At 41.1% G+C, this 21,417-nt stretch overlaps 1 protein-coding gene across 1 annotated transcript in view; it reads left to right on the forward strand.

The window, feature by feature from the left end:
• The first annotated feature begins 5,932 nt into the window (after positions 1–5,932).
• The window catches only part of raver2 (ribonucleoprotein, PTB-binding 2), a 69,337-nt gene continuing 53,852 nt past the window's right edge, over positions 5,933–21,417 (forward strand). Inside the window, exon 1 of the mRNA XM_028404663.1 lies at positions 5,933–6,223. Within this exon, the coding sequence (XP_028260464.1) occupies positions 5,939–6,223 (285 nt within the window). The 5' untranslated portion in view covers positions 5,933–5,938. The remainder of the gene's footprint in view (positions 6,224–21,417) is intronic.

Genomic DNA, 21,417 nt, shown 5'->3' on the forward strand with positions numbered 1-21,417 from the left:
GGCCTTTATCACCCTGTGTGGGTTAAAGTTGCTGTAAGGCCAGATTACGTCACATGATCCCACCTATTGCCTTGTTTATAAATGAAAGAAATCCATTATTTTGCACAAAATATACATTTTAAATTAAATATACTAGATGACTACACCACAGAATAGCATGATTAACCAAGTACTGAGTGTTTCCATATACTAATTAACAGCAAGCAATGAATTTATTACTCTTGTGAATTAATTCAGCAAGGACAAGAATGCTGATCATGCTCACTTTTATATGAGAACACTGTCCTATGGCTTTAAATACATCGGTGAGTTAGACATCAGGCTGTTTTTTTTTTTTTAAATTTGCAAAGGTTTAGACTTTAATCACTCCTTTTGGGATATTTAAATTTAAATGAACAGCAGCAAAGATAAACAGAGTTTCTGAATAGGTTCTTTATCTTTGTCTATTTTAAGAGAGCGCAGTAAGGTTTCTCCTTGAGGTGAAAATAAAGGAACAGACTGGACTCTCAGTATACTGCAGAAAAGTAGTTCAGTACTGGTGATTGCAGCAGGAGGACTGAAGACACCCCCTCCCCCCATATCTCTTTCTGTCTGCCTGTCACTATGTCCTATAAACCTTATCAGTTTGTCTGCATTCATTCATACCTCCTCTACACGGCCCTGTCTTTGTCACTGCATCTCCTCTACTCTCTCTCTCTCTCCTCTCTCTTTCTCTTGAGCTGTCTGCCATTTCCTGCCATAGAAACGCTGTGAATTAGAGCACTGAGCTCTCTGTCCAAGCACCCTCGGGTCATTTCAGTCAGTCTCCGTTCTGCCAACTAGTACAGCAGACATGCACTAGCAGCATATTTTTTTGCCATCCAGAGTCCCAGTTTCCCAAACACATCTTAGCAGTGTGATCATCTTAAACTCTTGCATGCAAGCAAGCAAATTTAAAGCACTTGAAGTCACTTCGACATACAGCGCCTTTCTAGCCTGTCATGTAGGTTTGACTTAAAATGTAGAAAATGTGTACAGCTAGTGACAACAAAACATGAATCTTACACTACAATCTTCTGAATTTGAAATCTGTCTAGGACTTAACAGGGAGGGATGCACTTCAGTCATGCTCGGTCTTCTCCATTCTGACGTGCTCACCGCATCAGCTTTCCTGACATAGAGGTATGACCGCTGTAATTAGGACATGAATTGGGCAGGGAGCTCTTGTGCGTAGTGTCCCTATGTGTTCAGATCAGCTGTTTTTAGTAGGTCACATGTCCCTTAATGTCTACTATGCTGTAAGAAAAGGAAACCTCACCTCTGCATTGTGTATCATTTATGAAGGCATCAGCTCTGAAACTGAGGAAGCATTCCTGAGAGGAATACAGAATGAGATATCCATAATCACATTGCACAATCATATTATATGATATATGCACACGTGTAAGTGCTCTCCATCATCTCCCACACACAATGTGAGCCACTTTACAATTTAGGGTTTAAACCCCCCCCTCCGCCGTCCTCCTCTCCTGATACCTCCTCCTCCCCTTCCCTCCCATCCTCACGCCTACTGAGCTCATCCCAGGTGCCTGCTTTGCCTGTTCAGCCACTCTACCCACCCACGCCCTCACACTCTTGGTCCCAGTGAGCAGCGGTGAACGTTTTTCCTGCTTTCTTCTTCTCCTCTCTACTGCCACCCACTCCAAAATGCTGTGAATCACTGGCTGACACACTGAAGCACCAGCACAGCTCTTGTGTTTTTTAAGATGGAAAAGCAACTAACATCTCTGTTTTCCTCCCTTTGGTTTGTGAAGCACAGCCTATTATTGCGAGGTTTGTCGTGCACATAGGTAAAAAGAAAAAAAACGCTTTCAAAGCAGTTTGGGGTAACCAAACCAGGCAGCTGGATGACTTAATGTGCGCATGTGTATAAGTGTAACGCACACGTGTGTGTGTGTGCTGTGGGACTGAGAAAACAAATTAATTATTCTCTCATGAAAACGTTGTTCTGCACTTAGTGGAGTGATTCATGCATCTCCAAAATCAGCCTGCACAAGTGACAGGCAAGTCCTCTCTGTCTTTTCACAGAGCCACTGCTCAATGATTCATGTCACCCAATCTGTCAGTAGGCAGAAAGATCTGACTTCTGTTTGTTGGACAGAGAACACGGTTCGCATGAAGGATGAATGCTCAGGGGCATTTATCTGTTTGGTTTCTTGGAGGGGAGAAGTTTGTCACTTGGCTTTGTAGCACCTGTGACGTTTTGTGAAAAGCCTAAATATGACATGGTGATGACAAGGTTTACATAGGAACAAAAAAGCTGTGATTTGTGAAAATGGGTTTGTTTTTTTTGTTTTTGCGAACGTTTTGTAAAAGTCTCTGCATTTTACAATCAGAATTGTCTCAAAGCGCTTGGTGTCATGTTTACCATCATGCTGCATCAATGCTCCGTTTTGGAAGAGGCTAATGTTTTTAAAATGAATTGGTCGTTAGTATTTTTTGTTGTCGCATCATATACCAAATCTTTTGAATGGTAATAGGTTTGGACTGCAGGCAGGCCGTTTTTTTAATGCATCCATGCTGTGAATAGAGAATGCCATTGTTTGACATGTTTTGAATGGCAACATAATCATTCTACCATCATTGTGAATCCTGTCATAAGGGTCCAGAGATTGTGATAACTTTATTGTTCTTTTCTTCCTTTTTTTCTAGCTTTTTCTCTCGATTCTTTTAATAATGACAGTAATATACCTTAAAATATGAAATCCACAGATTACCTATTGTTATTTGACAACTAATCTTTTCATCAATGCATCATTTATAGGAGCTGCAAGTAGTTTAATCTGGTGGATCCTAAAGTTCATGTCATTGCCTTTTGGATGTAATATGCAGATTGCATCATGATGATTTGCAGGAGGATGTACAGTACATTTATGACATATATTCAGACATGTACAGTCTTTAGCAGTGGTGAAATTGCCCTTTTCTCTCTAGAGTGGGCTATAAGTGTAAGTCTGATTGAGGCATTCATACAAAAAAGTCCACATACTGCAATTCAGTTACACTGGTTTAGCCACTTGGCAATGTGAGATCATTTTCACCCACTGACAACTGTGATTGTCTGGACTTCGATCTGCCAAGAAACACTCCACACAGATGGCGAGAGAGAGAGAACATGGAGGTTGATTTCACCGTCTCTTACAGGCCTCGGCATAATCGCGCTCTAAATATTTCCTAAGTGGGTTGATGTGTGCTTGTTGACATGTTTGTGTGGCTGCATGAGTGTGAATGCATCCAATGAGTGTGAGCATACAGTGTGTGCGTGTCTGTCAGCGACTCATGCTGCCTGCGGAAGCTACATAGGCATTGTAAGGACTCGGCAGGGAGCTCTGCTCCCCTTGTGTTTGCCAGGAGCAGCTTTCCACCCACGGTGGGCAGGCAGGCAGGCAGGCAGGCAGGCTTGGCTGCTAGGCTGGCATTCACTGGATGACTTGGGTAGAAAGGAGGGAAGGCACACAGCCATTCATGGTCACATTATGCACATGGGGAACAGGAAAGCTCTGGCGGTTTAGAGATATTCTCCAGTGAATGCCTTTCTTTCCCTCTGACCAAAAGAAGACATGTTTTAATTGGGCTGCAACACCAAAATGGAAAAAAAGAGTTTCTTTTTGTTCCTATATGCACAAGGTTATGCATATATTTACTATTTGTCTAAACGTGCTGTTAGCCTACACAGTTTAAACAAGACAAAACACTATGTAGATTCAACACGTGGTTTAATTGTGCAATATATTCACCCCTTGCAATTCAACCCAGTATACATGTTAAAGGAAATAAACTACATTCCTGTGAACAAGAGGTGCGTTAAAATCACATTTCATGGTTTTGAGCTGACTCTTAATCTTAATTGGTTTCTGTACATTGAAAGAACAATACGCGTCTATAGTATGAGGTACAGCAGCACAACAGGCTGAAAACCATGCGAGCAGTCTACAGCCCCTATAAGCAAGTAATGTAATTTATCTGTCAGCCTCTGTATTTAAGTGCATAATGTACTAAAATTGCCAGCGCTACCGAGTTAGTTTTAGGCTGGATAAGTGACATTCACTCAGTGCCCAGGTGTCCTATTTAGGGACTGTCAATAAATTACGGCCTGACACGGAACGAGAGTGTTTCAACATCTTCATGCTGATTTGTAATTGAAAATTGAATCAATTACACAAAATGATGTATGTAATTCTACATTTAGGCTACATCCACATGGAGATGAAATGGTTTTCATTTCAAAACACCACTGAAAATGCTGTAGTACATATGCCAGACCTGTTAGTGGTGCTGTTGCCAGACACAAGTCAAAAAGGGAGAAGAATAGCTACAATCACCATAGTTGTTGTTTTTGTCGAAGTGAGCGCATTGTGGTGCATCTACAAATTTCCTGTATCTCCACCCACCCCTCAAATGCAGTAATACAATTTGATGATGACAGCTGTGGTGGGACCGATCTCCATTGGAAAAATGAGACCACCTATAGAGATGAAGTTGACAGATTTGGTGTATAGAAAACCTGACCCTGAATGTTGAGAAAACAAAGGGGATTGTTGAAGAACAAAACCCTCCTCCCAAACCATCAGGTGTTAAAAGGTAGAGTCTGTTTCTGGGGACCGTTATATTACAGTGGATCTCAAATGGGGAGCAGACACAACTGCCATGGTTAAAAAAGCACATCAGTGGCTCTATTTTCTACAGACACTCAAGAAAAATAACCTCTCTGCTGAGCTCCTAGGGGCCTTTTATCATTGCTCCACTGAGAGATTTGTAACTTATTGCATCACAGCATGGCATGTCTACTGCACAGACAATGACAAGATACTCCTCAGATGAATGATAAGAACTGCTCACTAGACGATATTTTCAGGACCTGCTGCCGCCACCGAGTGAGCATTATTTTGTAGGATGAAATACACCCCTCACGCCACCTTATTTTTCCTCCTGCTCCCATCCGGCAGGCGTTACAGAGACATCAAAGCCCACACCGCCAGGCTGCAAAACCAGACTGCATCATTTTAATTGTGCTTAATCACAACAATGTGGAACTGTGTACAATATGTGCTCTTAATTTGTGATTCCCTTTTACCTCTGATGCTTTTAAGTATTTATGCTTGAGTGTGTGGGCGTCGGTATTGTTTTAGAGGCTGCACAATCTAATTTTTTTCCCACTGTGCATGCAGTGACAATAAAGGTGATTGTGATTTTGACAAGAGGAAAAATAAGACAATAGTTTTTTTTTCCTCAAAGGTCTGCCATGTTTAAAACAGACAAATTGCAAATGTTATTCACTTTAATGGGAAAAAGTCTCTACCTTATTTCATTAAATAAAGTTTGTTGCACAGTAGCAATCAGTGTATGCTAAATTTTTATTAGTAATTTTGTCTATTTTGTTAAAATCTTTTTTTTACTTATATTTCTAAGTCAGCATCAGGTTGTTGAAGACTACATTGATTTTGCGTCATTCAGTCGGTAATTTATTGATGGTCCCTAAACGAGACGCCGCCGGAGTCGGAGTGAGCGATCGCTTATAATATCCCACCTATAACTGCACGGATGGATCGCGCGTTTTTACTGCAGCAGCTGCGCGACATCTTCCAATAAAACAATAAAAAAAATAAAGCAAAATAATTGTTCAACTTTAAACCTCAGAAAGCATTTGGTGAGGCTATTCTTCAAAGAAACGATTAAGGTGCTTACTATTGTGTACTTGACCCTCTGAATCGCTTCCTGTCATATTGTTTTTACACTTTATTCGGGTTTGTGCGTTCATATTTACCTCTTCTGGTTTCTTTAACCAACACACACACACACACACACACACACAGACACACACGCAGACACACCTCCCACCTGCTCTCTCTCTCTCTCTCTCTCTCTCTTTCCTTTCGCACTTTTCCCTCAGCTACCCAAGATGGCGGCAGCCTCATCCATCCAGCCGCCGAGCATTCACTCTACTCTAGCCCGGGATAGCGCACTTTCCCCTGTGATGGACAGCCCAGAGAGCCGGCAACCGGAGGATGAGGACGCGACGGCAGCTCCGGCGACAACTCAACCCTCCGAGTCGGGGATTAGCCTCCGCGACCTACCGGACCTGGAGCCGGAGGAGATCGAGAGGAGGCTGGCCAAAACTCGCCAGGAGCTGAGCAACAGGAGGAAAATCCTCATTAAGAACCTGCCGCCGGACACTACTAACCAGGTACATGTGAGTTTATACGGTGGAGAAACTAGGGGGAAAAGTAGCAGGTGGTGCAGTTTGTTTGTTTTTTTTTACGCACAGGGAGACTCGCGTTTGTGATGCTCAGTAGTTTAGTTTGCGGTGACTGTTGCACTTTTTAGTAATAATCACGTTTTCAAAGAACTAGTGTTTGATGATTTAGGCTCCCCTCTGTTCTGTACTGCATACACTTACATTGTTTAATAGTTTTACTCGCTTATGTGCAGCTTTTTCAACTTTTGTATTCACCTGAATCAAAAAAGCCTAAATGGTTGATTTATGAACACTGTTTTATGAACAGTGAAGGAATGATCTGTGTTTCTTTAAAATGACTGAAAAAGTCATCCAGAGTCTGAAGTCTGTTGCTTTTCTTGCAGCAGTAGGAGAAAAAAAACTGTAGATGAGCTCCTTTGTGTTGACATGATGCACAGCATGCAGCTGTGCTATCATAAATACATTCTTCCTGTTTTTTTCTAACCCTGCTACATCATGTAGTCTGTATTTACATACAGCACGTGCATCATATCAGTACTCAATTGCTTAAGCAACATAATCAAGAAGATTCCTGTTCTTGCATGTTGTAAACAGAAGAGCAGATCACTTGGATCACATTTGTTTGTTGTTTTTACAGCAGCTTTGCATGCATGTTTCTCTTCAAATCTCACGGAGTGACCTCACTGTTTATAACTTCATAACCATTTTGATTTAAGCGTCATTCATCTCTTGTGTCTTTGTGCAAGTCTTGTACGGAGGAGCGCTCTTGATTCTTTCAGGGTTGTAGCACCAAACATTTTTAGAGTGGCTCACTGCCAAACAGACACCAGCACTCTGCCGGGTGTGTGTGTGTCAGAGAGAGAGACAGAGAGTGAGAGAGGTGTGTGTGTGCATGCTTGTGTGTGTGTGTGTGACAGAGAGTGAGAGAGAGTGAGAGAGGTGTGTGTGTGTGTATAAAGAATTAGAAGCAGAAGAGAAGAGGGCTGGAAAAAATCTCTTGGATCAGGTGAAGCAACAGAAGTGGAATTCCTCTCTGTATTTTCCACATTATTCATGTGTCCGATTGAACGTGATGTGTGGAGGGAGCTCATGCAGAGCGGCATGGTGTCTGCCCTGCTGAATGTGCAGCGGAAATCTGTCCATTTAAAGGAGCAGCTTAGGTTCTAATTTACGGTGGATGGTGTGAGTTTGGATTTGAACCAGAGAGTCCACTGCTAGCCTGAAGCTTGTTTAGAAGAAATGATAAAAAAAAGTTATTAAACAACATCACAACACTCTGAAATATCGACTGCTTTATTAGCAAAACATGTGAGTTGTTTTTTAACTGTTGTTGTTAGTCACAATATCAGATCAATATTCCATATTTCTTGGTAGCACACGTAGGGCTTCAAACCTCTGACTTCTAGCTCATCTAGTGATATTCACAGTGCTACTGTTGACATTTTAGTATGTTCCATAAGATTATAGATTCATAGCAAGAAAAGTCCTTGTCACTGTCTTATATAACCTGTCTGATGGACTCAGCAACACCCAGACTCCATCTCCCATTCCTCTCATACCCGCTGCCCCATTAGTGAACACTCTATCGCTGACTGGATGTGTGTGTGTGTGTGTGTGTGGGGGGGGGTGCAGCGTGTCAGATATATGGCCCCGCTGACAGTCCTCATCTCAACAGAGAAGTGGGGGGAAGGGAAAGGAGAAGGAAGAAGAAGCGAGCAGAGAGGAGGGTCGGAAATAAAGACAGGATGAGGGGATGGTGTAACTGATTTGTTTCTAATTGGCCATAATTGATATTTTTATTAGAATCTGTCTGGTGATTGGAAACGGTGTGAAATGTGCCGCATTAAGTAACAAACCTCAAGAGAATTGCAACCCAGCTCTTCACGGCTTCATGGAGCTTTTATACTGAGTTTCACTTCATTCATCAACCTGTTTGGCATGCATCCGTACTGTTCAGATGTATTCTCACAACTTCTATGATTTTTGGCCATAATGAGCAGCTAAACAAAGTCAAAAAATAAAACCTGGTGCACTGCACTGTACACCACCTGCTTGGCACTAAATACCAGACTGGCTGATCATAGTGAGAATCTGATTGCTGCAGTTTTTTTTAAGCTGTGGATAAATTGGTCAATATGTCTTAGACGAGTAAGAGTTTACTTGAATTTGTATTCTGCTGAATCATCCATTAGACCTTGTTAGGTTCAGTATGCGCCAATACAAAACACTGAGTCTACATTGACATTACAAGGCAAGTTTAATCATTTTGTTTTACTGTATTTGCCAACATCAATGGTTCCATCCATCCATCCATTTTCTACCACTTATCCGGGGCCGGGTCGCAGGGGCAGCAGTCTAAGTAGGGACACCCAGACTTCCCTCTCACCTGACACTTCTTCCAGCTCTTCCGGGGGAATCCTGAGGCATTCCCAGGCCAGCCGAGAGACATGGTCTCTCCACCATGTCTCCTGGGTCTTCCCCGGGGTCTCCTCCCAGTGGGACATACCTGGAACACCTCCCCAGGGAGGCGTCCAGGAGGCATCCGAACCAGATGCCCGAGCCACCTCAGCTGACTCCTCTCGATGTGAAGGAGCAGCGGCTCTACTCCGAGCTTGGAGAGCCCAGCCACCCTTCGAAGGAAACTCATTTCGGCTGCTTGTATTCACGATCTCATTCTTTCGGTCATTACCCCAATCAATGGTTCACTTCTCCAATTCTGGACTACAGACTGAAGTATCTCAAGTTTCAAAAATCAGGATTGATTATCAGATTTATGTGTCCATACAGATGTGAAAACAAATTCCTATTTGAGTCACTTTAGCCTTGTAGTCTGAACATAGTCTAAGACTTAGTCGTGATAAGGTCTTGATCTCTTAGGCCAAGAAAGCAGAAATTATATGTGAAGGCAAGGTTAATTGTTACAACTATATGTCAGGTTATCTTTCAATTCATCACTCAACTTATTTCTCAGGTTTTATTTTATGATACATTTATTTCAAGAATTGAAAACTGCTTTATTACTTACTTCATGGTAAAGTTATACTGAAAAAATTGCATTAAAGTGTGTAGGATAGTGACCTAAGGTACTAAGTGCCATTGAACAGTCTGTGTATGTATATTATTCTGCTTTCCTGGATAACTGTTTTCTCAGACAGCAGAGACTTGCCAGAGATAGAAATGTCACAAATGTTGATGTAGTTTATTTCTGCTGCATTGACAAAATATGCATTTTCCTACAACTTCTACCACACTTATGAGAGACTGTCAGACACTTTAAAAGTCTAAAGCTTGTCCAGAATGTCAATTTTCATGAGATAATTGGTCCAAGTACAGGACAATAGAGATGTATGCTTGGCATGTCATTGTATAATCAACCTATCAGTAGACCTGATTTCCAGGTTTGGAAATGATAAGTTAGCGTGTAAGTTTTAAGTTATTGATGCCATTGCAGGGTTAACTCAGGCCTGCACTTCGAAGTTACAAAGTGATGTTTCCTTTCCTTATCAAACAATTTCTGGTGGAGTACAGGAACTGAATGTGCTAAATGTGAACTAATATTTTACTGTTTGTTTTAGTGGCCTTTCAAACCACGTGATTATAATCACTGGCTGTATATAACTAATGTTTTGAGTACTTGTGGGAGGCTCTGACTGTTGCTATGTTGGCAGCATCATAATTCGCCTAAACTCCCAATACAGGAAATGAGGTGGAGCAGTCACAAATGCAGGAAGTTCATGCTGAGTCGGTGCCCATCTGTCACTCAAAAGCATTCGCACCACATAGTATGCAAACGTTTAAGTCTGAATAGAGACCAAAACTATATTTTGGTTGTATGTTGGACATTTTTACATGGGTGTCTATGGGGATTGAACTAGCCTCTAGGGCAGCGGTCCCCAACCTTTTTTGCACCACGGACCGGTATCATGTAAAACAATACTTTCACGGACCGGCACAGAAAAAAAAAAAAAAAAAAAAAAACAAAGTGCATAAACAGACTCTTACTCTTATGCTTAATTAGTGGGAGCCTTTGAGCTTTCCCAGCAATGAGGCGAGGAAGTGTGTTTCTTATGTCCAGTCCACTCCGTAATTTTGTTTTGGCCGTCATTAATTGCTTCAGTCGTTCTTGTTCATGTTTTCTTCCATGGCTCGTCTTTTAATGCAGGGTGCTCGGTCTCGCAGTTTTGAAGGCTTCGTTGCCTCATTTGCGAGTCTGTCGCCACATATCGCTCAGAGCGGACTTGGTGTGTGAGAATCACCTGTTGCAATAAATCCGTATTTTAAATAGGACTCCTGATATAGTATTTTAAATGCGGGTTTCTTTTTCTTTGAAGGGGTAGGCTCCTCTTCTTCTGTCTCCTCGTTAGGCCTTTTCCCCTTTCCGAAGAAGCTCTCCAAAGACGTTTGTTTTTTATTTATTTTTGCTGCTTGTGGGCTTAATTTTGGGGTTCCGTATCCCGTGACCGAGACAAGCGTCTGGGCAGGTGCTTAAAGGCACAGGCGGATGAATCTGATCGATTTATAAATGAAACAGCTGTCAGACTCAGATAATGAATAATATATGTTTTGCTCAGTCTTTCTGTGCGGCCCGGTACCAAATGACCCACGGACCGGTACCGGTCCCCGGCCCGGTGGTTGGGGACCACTGCTCTAGGGGACACAGTGGCATAGCCTTAATTTCTTAGCCCCGGAGGTAGTGGCACGGTCTTTCCAGCAGTCGGTTCTTGGTGTCTTTGACACTTAAGGCCACAACAATAATTTGACTCTATAAATGGTTAATGTAAGCAGTCATTTTACATTCAATCAGTATTTTGTTCCCTAAGAGTGGCATTGGTTGGAACTTTTCTACTTGAGGAACTGCTTTTTTGTATCCCAACTATGCGAGTAGAACTCTGTTGGAATAAATATCATGTTTCATTAAACCTAGACTGTTTGTGTAAGGAAAATAAAAGAAATGTAGCCACTGCGTGTGTGCATACTGCGGGGAGGTCAGCTTCCAAGGTTTTTAAATCGCTCTGTGTTCTATGAAACACACAAAGCCTAGACAAGGTATGTGTGCGCACATGTGTCTATGCTTCTTTTGAACACAAATGTGTGCACTGCACTGCTCTTTTTGCATACATACAGGTAAACACAAATACATGTAAATGGGATCAAGCCGCATGTGTCTGAGCGGTTCTATTTCCACCCACTTCCTCCTCCTCCTCCTCCTCCTCCTCTCAATTTACATGCTGTTATGTGTGTTTGTGTGTGTCAGTAGCAGATGTTCATGAAACTCTACCACTCCTGACAGTGGGCAGTCTTTGTCACCTTCTTTACCCACGAGCCTGTGTGCACACACACGTTATTATAATTTAGCTGTCGACTGTGGTTTTAGTCAATTTCAGGTTTTGCAGATTTTTGTGTCACAGTTATTTCAAGACACACCTCAGTACAAGCAGGTGAGACCGGCATAATAATGCAGTTTGTTTATTTACTTATTTGGCAATGATCCAAACATGAAGGTGATTTTACAGTATTGTAGGTGAGATAATGAGCTTGGCTAGAGAGACTGTGACCTCTGATACTGAGCCAGTTGAGTTAGAATTAGGGTCATTCTATTGGGTTATTTTTTTTTTCATGCACTAATAACAGAGTTTTATGTCATATTATTCCACTCAAAAATCAAACAAATTCCAGACAGAACAGAGGAGGTGGACAGTGTGCTGACTGGATAAAAGGTTTGGAAAGCATTGACAGGATAAGTACAGGAATAATGGAGAGAAGACTAATTGGATAAAAGGCTAAAGGGAAATAATGAGTGTGTGTGAAGAGCGTTGAGGCGTGATGGCCTTCTTGGTTTAACTGCAACATTATAGCTCCACTCAGAAGACACATTCCAATGAGAATTTCTTTTTAAATCTGTTGCTGTCCTCTTTGTTACCGCTTAAATGGTGTTTAGATCTCCCATGATACACATGCCTGTCGTTTAAAAAAAGCTGCCATTGCGGTGTGTGTAAGGGTGAGATGGGGAAGGTGCAAGGGATGTAGACACTCTTCTGGGTCCTGCTGATCTCTGTTTATTAGACCTCTGGACCCTCAATATTTATATAAGGAGTAATAGAAGTTTTTGACCTAAGGAAGAAGAGTTCAGTTTTGAAGGATTACACAGAAAGTTTGAAGTAAGCTTCTGAATAACTGCTGGACTATGTACATGTCGTGTCCAAGAAAAAAAAAACTTCCATCTGTGTTAGTCAGTGAATGTATCAAACACCTACTCTACGTCAGTACCAGACTTCTTACTCATTTTGGAAGGTGCACTGGTGTAATGAGCTGGAGAGATCACTTTCCCAAGTGTCTGACCTGTGCGTTTGACCTCACTGAGAAAAAGGAGGGGAGGCCCACACTGACCTGAACCTAATGATTACATGACTCACATCGTAATCAGCACTGGAAAATTAGTGTCAGATGTGCAGGTTTTTTTTTTAAGATCAGAAAAAGCAAATGTAAAATCCAGACAGTGGGAGCTCGGTGGCTCCAACCTGTCTGTACTTGAGAGGTCAGATTAAAATGACATGCATAAGCCAGGCCAGATTCCATTTCTGTTACCAAAGAATAGAAAGCATACAATAAATCCACCATGGGACTACTAGAGTTTGAAAAGTGCACAGTTTAATCGATATTAACTTCTTCGAGGCAGAGTCGGAATTAACAGCATAAGCTCATCCATTATGTGTTGGGTCAATGGTTTATTTTCATAAATCACCAAAGGAAACGATGGGATCCATTATCCTGTCAGGATAAAAAAATAAGAGACAAAAAATTCACTGTTAGGAGTAACAAAAAAAAACGTTTTTGATGCCCAGGTTAATTAATCCACAAAAAGTGACATTTGTGCAGGTGTTTGAGAGTCACATGGCTAAAGCCTGACATCACAAGTTGAACCAACAGGAAATGGTATGCACTTTATACAGCAATGAGTAAATATATACCCAGAAAAGTATCTTAAACTGTGTAATAATATATCACAAAGTATATGAATGGATGAAAAAAAAAGTCTGATAATTTTAAAATGGAGGCACGAATGACATTTACTTACATTCTGCCTCTTGCGTCTTAGTCTACAAGTGCCTACGAGAAGCCATTTAGATTTTATGTCTAAGAGCTTCTCCACATTTTTCTGCACTAACTTTGTTTTTTGTGCTGCTGTGATGATCATGCTGCAGCCTTTTACTAAAACAGTTTTTAAACATTCTATTTACTGTGTAAAGGACACAATTGTGCATAAAAAACAGGATTTAATGCTAAGCCAAAATAATAAGTATTAGTTTTATTTCCTTCTTCATAGTTTACCTGAAGGCTAACAGTGTACGCAAATGATAAATGAAGCTCAAAAACTTCACTATCACTGTGTAAACACTTCAACAGCTTTTAATTTGTGCTATCTGAAGTGAAACTCCCACACATTTGAGACTACAAGCCAACTCGTGCTAAAAAAAAAAAAGGGTGGGGGGGGGGTATATTTAAATGACGTTTTCACCCAGTGGCTTTTGTTGATATGTTGAGGAGGAGTGAGTGTTGGCTCAGCGGGACAAATAAGCTCAAATCTGAGCCCTGTCGCTTCAGGGGCCAGCGCCAAGCTGAGACGGGTGGGTGTGGAAAGAGGGGAGGGAAGTGGGGTCACACTGGCTGACAGCAGAATCTGTCCTGTCTTAGGGCAAGCCACCTGCTTCATTCAGCCCACCGCTTCTGCCCTCACTGAGATCAAAACAACTGGCCTCCCTCAGAAAGAAAAAGAAAAATGATAGCAGGGACAACCAAGGCAAAGGACAGGATTCGGCAAGGAGTTGCAGAAGGCTGTTTTGAAGCAGTTCTGCTCGGTTAGGTGAAGCTGTTCTAATGGAAATATCTCTGACAGCAGAGAAAACCTCCACCTTTTGACATGAAACACAAAGACAGTGCCTTTTCCTCACAAAGCATTAAGACTTAATGGGTAATTTTACTTACTCTAATGGGTATCTTAGTGGAGATTTTGAATAATGAGGAGTAACAAAGGTAGAAAGAATCTAATTTGAAGTATGTTTTGTTTGTTTACATCGACATGCAGCAGGGATGGTTTTTTTTTCTAGTGGCTCAGCTCCAATAACACAATACACTCCCCATGTTAGTTTCCATAAATTAATGTTTTTAGACTGATTTTGCACTTGAACATTATGAGTATTATGTCATTAAGTAATCACAAGTTTCAGCTGCACCTTCTACCCCGATCTATGCTACAGTACGCATAGTGACTAAAATATGTATGTATCTACCTGTGTGTTCATCCATTTATCTGCATATATTAATCAACATCAGTGGCTGTCCATCATTCATTGTTGATTGATGTCTGTTCGTTCGTTCAGTTTTATTTGTATAATATGTTTTACACTTTCAATTACCTTCAGTTGCTTGATAATAGTTCGTAGAGGAAGAAACCTAGAGGACCAGGTAGGACCCTCTTGCTACTGGATGGCTGGGGTAAAGCAGAAGAGCAATGTAGACAGGACAGAGAGAAAACGGCATTCATTGGCAAAAATGTTATTGGTTATTGTTATGAAGCAAGATGAAAACTTAATGTTGTAGTTATTTATATTACAGCTGGATTAAGTGTAGTAATTAAAGATGGATATGAATTGACAGTAAACATGAGCAGGTCAGAGGGCAGGAGCAGAGATACATGCAGAAACATATGCAAAGTAGAGGTAAGGGCAAACAGTTAATGAGATGAAATAATGCATTATAAATATAAAGAGAGTCAGCCTGGAGAGAGCAGAAGCTGCTCATTAGATCATGTGTTATCTCATTAGATATCACTGTAGAACTACAGAAGCATCGCTAAGACAGTGGCCAAGGGTTAGTCTAACTATGGTTAGTTAGCTCCTGTTAGTTTCTACTATATCTATAACTATAGGCTCTGTCACACTGTGCACTCATTGCCCTATAGCCTCTCATTCTACTTTTTTGAGATTCAAGTCCTGCAAGTACAACTGAGCTTGGCCTCTGATGGCATTGTAAAGTAAGTTGGAGTCTAGGGAAGCCAAAATGGGAGAAATTTCTTTTGCTAGTCTTGATCAGAAGTCTTGCTGCAGAATTTGATTCCACTGCAGCCTTTTGACCATGTGTCTGGATCCCTGGTCCCGTCGTGGTGTTCTACTGAAAAAAGAAAGGAAATTAATTCTGATGCAGCGATAAAGAGCCTGGTATCATTAAGGGAAGGGGATGTACGTGATAGTGTGTGTTGTCTGCTCTTTTCTGCAGGCTAACAACTCAGCATGAGTTGTCCAGCAGTGAAAGAGAGTACAGACAGGCGAAATGATGCAAATGAGATGGAGGACAATACAGTTTAAGGAGATGAGGAGAAAAAGGTAGAGAACAGAGAATGTGAAGAGAAAAATCAAAACAAACTTGATAAATGGAGGTGTTCTACCAATCTGCATGGAGAGCGGTGTGTTGAACTGCTTCTCAGTTGTGAAGAAGGAAAGCTCAAAGATGGAAAAATGTCTGTGCTCATGTGTATTTCTGCTTGTCTGCTCACAATATGTGAGCGTGCACGTTTTCTAAGAAGCTCTCCTGGCAGCCATTTGATGGGCCAGTGATCCGTGCTGTGCATGGTTTGCGCCACCTGTCACACAGACACAGAGCTCCTCTCAGACCAAATATGGAAAACAATGTTTTTCAGATCTATTAGGGACCATTTCAACTCAATCATTTACAGTAAATACATAACGTAGTTAAACTACATGTCATCCCAGAATGCAGATGTACAGAGTTATTTGAAGCACATCAAGCTGTCATGCATTCAGTATCAACAAAACATGGTGTTAGTTCAGTTTCCATGTCAGAATCCAGATTAGAACCATTTGTAATTTATGATTAAAAAGGAAAAACTTCAAGTCAAGTCTAGTAAGGGATTTTATAATCCCTTACTAAAAATCCCTTACCTAGTAAGGGAATTTATAATCCCTTACAAGACTTACATTATAAAAATACAGTGTGCAGTGCGACACTTTCACTCATCATCTCTATGCAGAGTCTGAGCTCTCAGGCCGGCATGAGGCTACAGTCCTCTCTCTCGGCCTGCAGCATTCAGCTGTCTGGTTTGTTGACATGGCCCAAAAGCTGAGCTCTCCTTAAAATACAGGAGCCTAGGGGGTGCGTTGGCAGTGGAAGTTAAGGGAAAAAATAAAGATTTTTATAAAAAACAAGGCCCAAAGAGCAAACTCGAATTAATTGGTAAAATCAATTTATCGCGCTGCCCTAATAAGAAGTGATAATGACCATTTAGTGAGATGATAAAACTGGAAACAGGTGTTCTGAATATATTGGTAAAATGTGGTAAATACCCCTAATACACTGAGCAACAGAGGCACTAAAATCTATCAGCGGTACTAAAACAGCTCTAGTAATGGGAGGCATAATGATGCAGTCTTTGTAATGCTAATAATGTCAAATCATACTGTAGTGAGGGAACAGCCTTCTGCATGCTGGCAGGCCTGGGCTTCATCCCCTCTTCTCTGTAGCATATATCAGTCTATCAGTAGGTCAAGGACACAGTTACTGCCAGTAAGGAGGCCATGCAGAGTTTGTCCTCTAATCCCTGCATCTCTCCATCTCTCGCCCTCACACACACACACACACACACACACACTGAGCAGAAGTGATAGCCGACTGCTACTTTTCCCCAGTGGCCCTGTTTGTGGATATAAGCCTTCTCATTTATGACAGCAGGACAAAAGGAGAGAGAGAGAGAGAGAGAGAGAGAGTGTGTGTGTGTGATTGTTTGTGTAACGAATGAACAGGTGTCACAGTAAACAGATTTTTTTTTCTCTCTCTTCTTTTGTCTTTGTCAGAGACAGGAAAAAAAAATCATTCTAGTCTTCTCAACCTACATTTCTATTATCCTTTTACACGTTCCCTGTATAGAATTGAAACTGACAGACGCAAACGGTGTAAAGGGTCAAAACAACAATGAGACGGACAGAAAGGCAATTCAGCAGTGTTTGCTACTTACCTGCTGGAAATTAATTGAATCCGAAAATGAAAAGACAGTTGCTGACAATCACAGCAATGAGACTTTTCATCGCACATCACAGATATTGTAGTAATATAGGGTGACATGTTACTGATCTGTGCTGGGAGAATCTTTCTCTTATTCAGCCTCCTGAGGCAACTTAACTGCCAAGGATACAGCAGCTTAAAGATGCTGAAGCAAGGAAGGTACTTCCCAGCAAAAACAACAACCTTGAGTGATGTAGGTATGCAGTACATGGTCGAAGTTAAGCATGCCGCACCAGCAACTACCCTCAAAACAACTTATGTAAATGCTTAAATCTGCCAATACATCTAAACATATCCTTTTGGAGCACAGACCAACTTTTTATTTTAGAGAAATGCTTATGCTGCCAGCTGGTAGTTAGAAGCTGCAAACTAAATAGTGTAGATAAGTCTGATGTGGAGGTTGATGGTTTGATGTTGCCTTGCAGCCATTGATCAGTGAATTGTAGCCTGAAGCAGCAGGTGTGAAGATGGTTATCAGCTGTTTCAGGGTGGTGCTTGTGATTTAGTTTTCCATATAGTCTTAGCAGGTGTCAGAGCAGGTTGGTGTCACATTCCTTGTCAAGCCCATCCTCTCAGGGTAGTTTGCTTTCACATGCTGAGGCTGGCTGTGGGCTTAAAGCTAGTGCTGGGGTTCTGACTGGACTTGCTGAAAATGTCCACAGGCAGAGGCAGCATTATAGAACAGAATGAACAGAGTAGCATTATGTTTATGTTAGACATGTTAACTTGGAATATTAAAATAAGCAAAAATTGTTTGCTCTACCATTCGAAGCTGCAGGCTAAGTCTCGGAGAAAATAATTTCATTACAGGTGGAAACTGTCTAAAGTGAGACTTCTGCTTCTTTTGCTTTCTCTCAAAAGTTAACAGCAATTGCAACTCATGAAATGATTTGATTTCAAAACATCACTCTGTGCAGTGTAGGTGGTTTGACCTGTGAAAAAACACTGTAGCAACCTTGCTGTTAGCCTTGATCGTGGAGCCTCACTTTTGTTGGTCATGTATAGGTGCTGCCCTATAGAAAAATTGTAGATAGATCCATAGATACTTTATTGATCCTAGGGGGAAATTCAAGTAAAGTTGGTTGCTTTAATGAAGAAATTGCTAAATTATATGATGTCTCGAATGTATTTATGAGGAAAATAAAATCATCCCACCAAAAAAACGCAATTTTTCAACAATATAGGCCAACCCAACTGAAGGAATGTTTCCCGATTTGTTCTGCATTGAACCCAGTGGCTGTTTAGAAACACTTACAGAAGTGTTAATTAGAAAGCTGTTGAAATTGTGTAGTGGGATTCTCCATAAAACAAAGTGCAACATTATGGAACAGCGTGATTGGATGTAATAGAAGCAAAATGTCATTAGAACATGGAGTGTAAAAGGAAATAGGGTGAAACAAACTGGGATTTCATAAAAAAGCTGTGCTCAACTGGTAAATTGTATGGCTGAGACAAGAGGCAAGAATGTTTGTGCTCCTAAAAATAGTCTTTAAATGTCTTGTGATGTGCCAGTGATGTGAGAGACAAAATGTTTTGCTCAATCTAACTACAGAATGGCAGAGTGCTATGCAATAAAACTGCTCCAGAAAGAGAAAATGTACTGACTGGTGTAATTTAACCTAGTCTCAATTAGGGATGTACTGATCCGATATTCAGAATCAGTATCAGACCGATACGGATTTATTGGCTTAAACATCATGTAAATGTCTGTGGATGTCTCTTTCGTCCAGGTCATACTCATTTCCAGGAGTTTAAATCGATCAGGTCCCCAAAAAACAATCCTTGTTGAATATGTTTATTTCAGAATTACAGAAAAAGAAGAACTCGACCAACACCGATATTTGGGATGTAAAAATCCGATATTTTCTCTTTCATTTTGATGTTTTAACCTTTAACAAGCTCCCTCAAGATGCACAAAATCACGTTGTAATCTGCCCGTTGACCTGATGGTTAATGTCCTCTACATGTATCATGCTGGGTTAAAGAGCATGTTACTGAAAACTCTGTGTACTCCAGCAACGCTGTTTTTCTACTCTACTCTACCAAAATGAATCTCTCCCGTACATGGCTGTGTTTCGCAATGTAAATCAGCGCGAGTTCTGTCTCATAGCTTTTATTTTGAAAATCTACATAAACTCTGGTGTTCCAACTTCCTGTCTGCTCGATGTGGTTGGTGTAAATTGAAGCGTTTTGGGCGCGACACATCTCTAAAATAGAACCGGTGCATATCTGTCGTGAGGGAGTGCGGAGCTGTGCTTCTGAAACGCTCTGCTACGTGGTTGTTGTGAATACTCTCATTGACTAAAATGGAAGCATATCAACAGCAGTTATGCATCCGGTGCAAATCCGGTTTAATGGTTTAGTGTTATTTCTGCTGTACAGTTCGCACTTTACACTGCATTTTCCTGCTTATTTGATAGAGGTATCAAACCGCTTTTGCAGCTGTTATACACTGTATGCATGACTACTGGAGAGTCTGTGTGACCGATTTAAATGTTTATTAACATAAGACTTTGGACACCAGTTGGTTATGTTGGCATTTACTTCCCTGTGCAACCACTAGCTACAAGGGCATCAAGTCTACATGTGCTGGAAAAACTAAAACAGACACTGAATTCGAGAAAAAAAAAGACTGATAGCCCAGTGTGCAGGGAAATTGTCCAGACTTTGGAAAAAAGAAATTACAAAAATGTGTCACCATAGCAGTTACATTCCTGTGAATCATTGTTATTATGAAATGATCACTCTAAATAGACATGAAAGTAGCAAAATAACAACTACGTCCAACATGATCCTAAACTAACGGATAAGTATAAAAGAGGTGGAGCTTTGGTGGCTTAACTTTACTGAAATCTTCTTTTAAGCAGCTTTGATATAATGATAGAAGTGTGTGCTCTCATTTTATACTGTAATTGTCCATTTAACGCATGATCCAGACTTTTTGCCAGAACACCTGAGATCAACCAGTATAGGAGTATTTCGGCTGTTTTAGGAAATTGATATTAAATTGAGACTTCATCAAATTAAAGCACTTGCTTTGCACTGGCTGTTTAAACTTAAACCATCAAGTGATAACACAAACAGAAGTAATGCAATGAACTAGTTATATTGTTTTATTTTTAGGTTTTTTATTATTATTTACATTGATGTTGCCATTTTTCAGATGCCCATTCCATCTGTAGAAGGACAGATGGACCAGAAATATGACTTCAAAAATCAAAACACCTGTTTCTTCCCCCTCCCTCTCTCTCTCTCTCTCTCTCTCCCTCTAAGCGATTACAACTCACTGTGTGCTGATTTTTAAGGGCGAGCGAGCTGACCCTCTGTGTGGGCTGCCTTGCATGGCCTTCTCTGATATGGAACATGCCTGCTCTGTGTACATGAGTGGGCTGGATGATGGTTGGATGGATTGGAAACATAAAAAAAGAACAACATGCACATTGAGGGGAAAAAAAAAACAAAACCTGATCACCCTGGCCGTTGTGTGACGGCCGTGAGTGTTTTCTGTGAAGTATCTGCCCACCTGACCTGCTAGAAATGTCAACCTCATGCTTTCACTCTCATGTGAGCATTGTATGACCATGAGTGTATGAATATGACATTGCAATGATGCAAAGCTTGTTTTCATCTTAGAATGAAAGCATAAGCACATGCTGGTGAATAAAAGCACAGCGTATGGGCAGCATTAGCTGACAATATATAACAGCTGCATTCTCCCAAATGCTCTATGGTTATTCATATTCACCCCCCTTTTATTTGAGTGGCTCTTGAAAATACACAAACATATCATAGAGACAGTTTTCTATTAAAAGTAGATATTAAAGTAGTATTAAAAGCCTCTCCACAGTATTTATCAGCCACACCATTGAAATGTCCTGGCTATCATTGTGAAGGTCCCCCTCATGCTGCCAAAACAGCTCTGACCCGTTATAGAGGGCCAGTGGTATCAGGCACTTCGATGTTAGCAGCAGATCGAGTTATTTGTGAGGTGGGACTGGGTTTTTCCAGCTCATCCCACAGATGCTAAATCAGACTGAGATCTGAGGAATTTGGAGGTCAAGACAACATCTTTGTTATATTCCGGAGTGCGCTAAGCTGCCCGAAAGAGG

Source organism: Parambassis ranga, chromosome 4 (assembly GCF_900634625.1).
Source record: "Parambassis ranga chromosome 4, fParRan2.1, whole genome shotgun sequence".
NCBI classification, from domain to species: domain Eukaryota; kingdom Metazoa; phylum Chordata; class Actinopteri; family Ambassidae; genus Parambassis; species Parambassis ranga.